Source organism: Elephantulus edwardii, unplaced genomic scaffold (genome assembly GCF_000299155.1).
Source record: "Elephantulus edwardii isolate Elephantulus edwardi_28Jun2011 unplaced genomic scaffold, EleEdw1.0 scaffold00300, whole genome shotgun sequence".
NCBI lineage: Eukaryota > Metazoa > Chordata > Mammalia > Macroscelidea > Macroscelididae > Elephantulus > Elephantulus edwardii.
In genome coordinates, this window is record NW_006400050.1 from 1,648,915 (window position 1) to 1,656,117 (window position 7,203).

At 39.3% G+C, this 7,203-nt stretch overlaps 1 protein-coding gene across 1 annotated transcript; it reads right to left on the reverse strand.

The window, feature by feature from the left end:
• Positions 1-5,619: 5,619 nt before the first annotated feature.
• LOC102872540 (ubiquitin-60S ribosomal protein L40-like) lies at positions 5,620-6,010 on the reverse strand. Its single transcript, XM_006900877.1, has one exon. It carries the CDS (start codon positions 6,005-6,007, stop codon positions 5,621-5,623), a length of 387 nt encoding a protein of 128 aa, XP_006900939.1. The 5' UTR covers positions 6,008-6,010; the 3' UTR covers position 5,620.
• Between the last annotated feature and the right edge of the window lie 1,193 nt (positions 6,011-7,203).

Genomic DNA, 7,203 nt, shown 5'->3' on the forward strand with positions numbered 1-7,203 from the left:
AAGTGAAACCGAAGTTCCTTAGAAAGGGAAAAATAGTGAATCTTTGTCTCACTTTGGACATATTCTCAGGAAGAAGTAATCATTGGGGATAGACAACACACTGGAAATGGTGGAGGGTCATATAAAGAGAAAAACTTCAACAAGATCAATTGACACAATAATAACCACAATGGGTTTGAGCATGGCAGAAGTCATGAGGATGGTACAGACTAGGTTAAGGTTGAGATCTGTTATTCAGAGTCAATATGAGTCCTAGTTGATCAAACAGCATTTAAAAACACCACAACAAGTTGACTCTTAGCTAGCTCTAGTAAAACAATCTGTAGTCAGTTGCAATATTAATCCCAAGCTCACGTGTCTCTAGCAATTTGCAGTAAACATTAATTTTCAAAGAGAAAGAGACGCAGTTTCCTTACATTAAGATTTCCAGTCTCAGGAACTTGATGGAGGGCCATTATGGGTTGGATCTGAATCAGTGGTAGCAATTTGGCCCTTACTTTAAGATTAAAAATCACTGATTTTCTTAAATCTTTTCATTTCAAATTTCATATCCCTTACTATTGCCTAACATCTTTGAAGAAAAACAATACCAAATGTAATCATATATTAAGGTGGAAGCAGGGGTGGCATCCACTTTCTAAACATACCTCTGGAAACTCTATGAACTTTGAGAAACAAGGATGGTTACTGAAAGGATTCAGGACTTTTGTTCATTGGGTCACAATGAGTTGTACTCAAATCCACAGCAATCAACAACAACAAGGGAACTCCAGTGTCCTAGTGGCAAGAATCTGCACTACAATCTCGAAAGTATGTGGTTCAAATCCACAAGTTGCTCTGTGGGAGAAGGATGGGTAACCCCCTCCATTGTAATTAACTGCCTCTGGAAACCTACTGGAGGGTCAGCTATGGGTCAGTTCTGACTCTACAGTACTCAACAACAACAACAACAACAACAAAGTCCAAGTTATATATTTAGATCTATGTAAAATATTGAACAAGTTTCACTGAGGAAAAAAATGCTTTCAGGGAATCTCTCTACAGTACTAAACAGAAATGATACCAGTTTAAAAACAAGATCTGCCTGACCCAAACCTAGATCTTCTCAATTGCTTACTATGTATCTGAAAGTTGAATAATGAAAAATGACAGAATAAAAACTGATGAATTTGGGTTATGGTAGTGGGGAAGGGTACTGATCATCTCACGGAATATGAAAAACATAAATAAAACTTTCCTAGAGAAAGCAAAACTTTTGCTGACTTTCTCCTGTTCCCAGTATGGTGCCTCTCTAAAGATAGTTCTACTGAGAATATGTTTAAAGTAAGTGAGATATATTTTCATCACGCTCACTTCTAAGAACTTCTCTGATTACACTTTCTTCAGGGTAGATTTGTTTCTTTTGGAAGTCTTTGCTGTTGTTGCTGTTATGTGCTGTCAAGTCACTTGCAACTCATAGTGGCCCTATGTACAACAGCCCTGAAACCTATTCTATTCTCAACCAGCTCTATTCTGAGGTAAATTTATGGTTTTTGACATACCTACCCCCACTATCCCAGTCACTGAGTCAATCCATCTCACCAAAGGTCTTCCTCTTTTGCACTGTTCCTCCATCTTTCCAAGCATGACATCCTTCTCCAAGGACTGGTAATTCTTGGAACATGCCCAAAGTATGTCAGATGAAGCTTCAGAATCTTTGCCTCCAAGAAGCAGCCTGGTTTAATCCTCTCCAGGTTTAATCTGTTTGTTCTCCTAGCAGTCCATAGTATATTCAGTACTCTTCTCCACTACCACAGCTCAAAGGCATCAATTATCCTTCTATCATCCTTAGTCACTGTCCAGCTTTCTGATTCAAGTAATTGAGAAGACCATGGCTTGGATCAGGTGCATCTTACTCTCCAGACTGGTCACTGCTCTTCAGGACTCTGAAGAGGTCACTAACAAGTGACTTTCCCAATGCAATTTGTCTTTTGATTACCTGACTGCTGGCACTGAGAGTGTTGATTGTGGAGCCAAGAAACTGAAGCTGTTAACAATCTCATTCTCTTCACCATCTATTAAGATGCTGCCAATCATCGCAGTAGTGAGAATCTTTGTTTTCATGATGTTCAGCTTAAATCTAAATTTAAGACTGTAGTACTTCATCTTCTGCAGCCGTGTTTCAGGTCCTTCCCAGTTTCAACAAACAGGGTTGTATCATCTGCATAAAGCAGATTGTTGATGAGTCTACCTTCGATACTGATGTGACATTCCTTCTCATAGAGCCCAGACTCCTGGATGATCTGTTCTGTGTATTGATTGAAAAGGTATGGAGACAGGACACATCCCTGGTGTATACCCTTTCCAATTTTGAACCACGTAGTGTTTCCTTGCTCTATTCTGATGATTGCCTCCTGGTCCATGTATAGGTTTTGCATAACCACAGTCAAGTGTTCTGGGATCCGCATTCTTCTCAGAGTTAGCCAGTTTGTTGTGATCCACACAGTCAGATGACTTTGCATAGTGAATAGACATTCTTCTTGTACTCTCTCACCCAAGATCCATCTCACATGAGTTATAATAACCCTAGTGTCTTCGCTTCTTCTAAACCCGGTCTGCGCACCTGACAGTTCTTTGTTGATGTGCTGATCCAGTCATTTTTGGATCATTTTCAGCAGAATCTTGCTTGCATGTGATATTAGTGATATTGCACTCTGTTGGGTCACCTTTCTGGAATGAGAACTAATAGGGATCTTCCAGTCAGTTGACCAGGTGGTTGTCCTCCATATTTCTTGGCACAAGGTAGAGTCTGGTTTTTTGAAATAAATCAATTGGTAAACCATCAGTTCCTGGGGCCTTGGTTTTTTTCCAATTCCTTCAGAGCGGCTTGAATTTTCTTCATCATTAGAGGCTCTTGCTCATACATTGTTTCATTAAATTCTTCTGTGTCAGGCAATTCCTTTAGAAACAGTGACTCTGTATAATCCTATCATGTACTTTTTATGCCCTTTTTACATTATTTTATACTGGTTTATTTACAAAGTTCATATAAATTTTCAAACAAGACCTTTCTACTTCTTCCAACCATTAAATTGTGCAGCCATATGATTATTGCCCCCTCCAGCTTTCTGTTCTCATCACCCCCCACCTTGAATCCTCGTACTCATTCTACAGTAATGGTTCTATATGTGTCCTCATGGGACTGAGTTAATTAATTTGGAATAAAGCGCTTCAGTTCCCTCCAAGTTAGGTAGTAATTTGCAAAACCATTCCTCTTTCATGCTGCATAGTATTGCATTGTGTGAATTTTTCCATGTTTTTGCAATGGTGAATAACACTGCTATGAACATTGGTGTACAAGTCTCTGTTTGTGCCTCAGTTCTCATTCTCTCGGGGTATATGCCAAGGAGTGGAATAGCTCAGTCATATGGAATTTCTATGTTCAGCCTTTTGAGGAAGCATCAGAATGTCTTCCAAGTGGTTATACTATTTTACAATCCCACCAACAATGTATAAGAGATAATTCTTAACAAAAAAAAGAATTCATATCTCTCCACATCCTCTCCAAATTTATTACTTGCCGTCCTGTTAAACTTTGCCACTGTTACTGAAGTGAGACAATATCTCATTGTGGCTTTGATTTGTATCTCTCTTACTGCCAGTGATTTTGAGTATTTCTTCATCTGTCTGTTGTTGTTGTTATGTGCTGTCAAGTTGCCTGCTACTCATAGCAATCCTATGTACAACAGCCCTATTCCCTCCTCTACCACTGCCAATCTTATTGTCTATGACATGCCTATCCCCATAATACCAGTGACTGAATCAATCCATCTCTTCGAGGTCTTCCTCTCCTGCGCTGTCTCTCCAACCCTCCCAAGCATGATTTCCCTCTTCAAGGACTGCAACACATGCAAAGTATGTCAGACAAAGCTTCAGAATCCTTGCCTCCAAAGAGCAGCCTGGCTTCACCCTCTCCAGGAAAACCTTGTTTGTTCTCCTAGCAGTCCATGGTATATTCGGTACTCTTCTCCAGCACCAAAGCTCAAAGACATCAACTCTCCTTCTGTGTTCCCTAGTCATCATCCAGTTCTATGATGCATAGCAAGTAATAGCAAAGACCAAGGCCTGTATCAGGCAAACTTTAGTCTCCAGACTGACATCTTTGCTCTTCAGTACTTTGGAGAGGTCTCTGACAGCAGACTTTCCCAATGTAATTTGTCTTTTAATTTCCTGTCTGTTGGTACTAAAAGTATCTGTTAGCCATCTAAACATCCACATCTCACACCATACACAAAAATCAATAAAAGCAGATCAGAGACCTTGGAGTAAAGCCTAAAGCTGTAAAATTCATCAGAGAAAAGCTGAAATCAAGCTTAGACAGCGTAGTCTATAGTATAAACAGATTGCCAGAAATAGTCTGGACAGGATAAAATTGAGGAATTGGACCTTCTAAAGATTAAATCCCTGTGTGCATCAAGAAATTTTTCTAACAGAGTAAGAGGAAAACCTACTGACTAGGAAAAAGAAAACAACATTTGACAATAATATTTCAGACAAGGGTTTCATATCAAAAGTCTACAGAATTCTACAAGGCCTGCACAAGAAAAAGTCTGACAGCACAATTACAAAATGGCCAAAAGATATGGAAAGACTTTACACAGAGAAAGATATTTCATCATTTTTTAATATTCTTGAATCAAGAATATAATATGTGGGTTCACATTACCTTAATAACATGAAAAAAGAGGTACATATAATAGATAAATTTTATGGGAATCAGGATAATAATAGAGAGTTGATGCTTTACTTTGTAGCTTTTGACTAAAGAATGAGGTCATATGAAGTCTGTTCTGAATGGACAGTCAGGCTGTAATTTCAAAGTAACATTTCTGTAGATGGAAAAGGAAGATATGTTTAAAAGTTGAAGTAGTATGTTGAAATCAGAAAAACATTCTCATTAATTTAAAATAAATTCTATAGATATTAGGGAATTACTGAACATTATTAATCTGAAACATGTAAGTGATTATAGATAGTATTATGCCTCTGTTACCAATTTGTGTGCCTGGGTTTACCCAGATTCAAATTTCGAATTAATCTGATATTATAAATTACTTAAATAAAAATTATTTGCTATTTCTCACATCCTTCATTCCTGCCTGATGTTACATATATAAACCAAAGCAAACACACAAAAACAATAATAAAAACCATTGGTATAGAGTCAATTATAATCCGAAAACTTACAGAACAGAATAGAACTAACACATAGGACTTCCAAAGCTGGAATCTTTACAAAGGAAGATTTCTATATCTTTCTTCCAAGGAGCAGCTGCTTAGATCAAACGATTAATCTTTTGGTTAGCACCTTAATATTTTTTTTTTATAATTGTACCATCAGAGTTTCTCATCAATGAAAAATCAATAATTCAAATACACCCAGAGACATTTTAGAAGAAGCCTGAAGTTCCTTTGAACACTAAGTCTTGAAACTCAATGGAGCTTCTCTTCTCAGCACAGATGGGGTTTCTTTTTTTTTTTTTTTCAGTTCAATGAAAGAGACTTTATTGACGGCCCAGGGTCATGGGGCTCAGAAGAAGGCCACATGCAAGAGGCAAGGGAGCCAGTGAAGAGGGGGCTCTTATTTGACCTTCTTCTTGGGGCGCAGGTTGTTGGTGAGCCCACACTTCTTCTTGTGGCAATTGACAGCACGGGGATGCAGGCGAGCATAACACTTGCGGCAGATCATCTTGTCGCAGTTATATTTCTGGGCGATCTGGCGCAAGGAAGGCTCAATAATGCTACCACGGAGACGCAGCACCAGATGCAGGGTGGACTCTTTTTGGATGTTGTAGTCTGAGAGTGTACGGCCATCCTCTAGTTGTTTGCCCGCAAATATCAGACGCTGCTGGTCAGGAGGGATGCCCTCCTTGTCATGAATTTTGGCTTTGACGTTCTCGATGGTGTCACTGGGCTCGACCTCAAGAGTGATGGTCTTGCCAGTCAGGGTCTTCACAAAGATCTGCATCTTTGCGTCAGCAGCTCGGTTGCCTCGCTACAGATGGGGTTTCTATGACTCAGAATCCATTTGAACGCAAATATCAGTGGTGTTTATCTATGTCAGTCTCTACCTCTAAGAGCCAGTGTTGGAACAATTGTTAAGCACTCTGTTATTAACCAAAAGTTGTAACCTTTGTATTCACTAGCTTTTTCTTTGAACAAAAGGCATAGCATGGTATTTCTATAAATGTTACAGACTTAGAGATCCCATGTGGCAGTTCTACTTTGTCTTTTAGACTTGTTATGATCAGAAAGTCTTTCATGGCAAATGATAATGTATCCATGTCTGAGGAGGACCGATTGCCATTATTGGAAGTCCAGCCTGCACGCGGTGAGTTTCGAGGTTATTGAGAGTTCAGCCTGCAAACAGGTAACTCTCTGGTTTAATATTAAAGAGAAACCTTTGTCCTCTGTCCTACAAACGGGCTGGGAACTTGGAGGTCTCTCTTCCTGTAAATCATATATCTTAAGTCGTCTCAGTCTCCCAACTCCTTTCATGTGAAAAGCAACATCTATCATAAGGAACGGAGTGTGTATCTTCCCTTACGCGATTGTTTCTATACCCACCTTTTAAGATTCTATGGAAACTGAGATATGGGATCACTGTTTATTATGATTCTACAGAAACCCTAAAAAAGGAAATCATTGCTTAGACCCTTATAAAGTTCAGTAAACACAGCATCACGAGGCTGCAGCTTCTTGTCCCGTCTGTGTGTGTTTTTCTTTGCTGCAGTCCGTCTTGTCTTCTGTGTGCCTTTGTCCTTTATGTTCATTTCTTCCAGGCATTGTGTAAAGGGTTGCGGTTTGCAACACGTGTCTATTCTTCATGGCTTCATATATCTTTTATTAACCTTAGTTTGAGAGTATTATCATTGTTATTGTTATGTGCCATTGAGTTGCTTGCTTCTCATAAAGATCCTATGTCTATGTACAATAGCTAGGAACCCTGCTCTACCCTGAGCCAGTGTCACTGACTCTGCCACATGTAATTCCATTGCCCCAGTTATTGTATCAATTCATATCATCCAGAGTCTTCCTCTCCTGCACTGGCCCTCCACCTTTCCAAACACAATGCTTTTCTCCCAGGTCTTGTCTCTCTTGACCACATGCCCAAAGCTTGTTAAGACAGAACTTCAAAATCCTAGCCTCCAAGGGAAACCTTGA

What these genes read in the sequence shown, in the direction of transcription:
- LOC102872540 (XM_006900877.1), bottom strand. Translation starts at nt 6,007, where the DNA reads ATGCAGATCTTTGTGAAGACCCTGACTGGCAAGACCATCACTCTTGAG.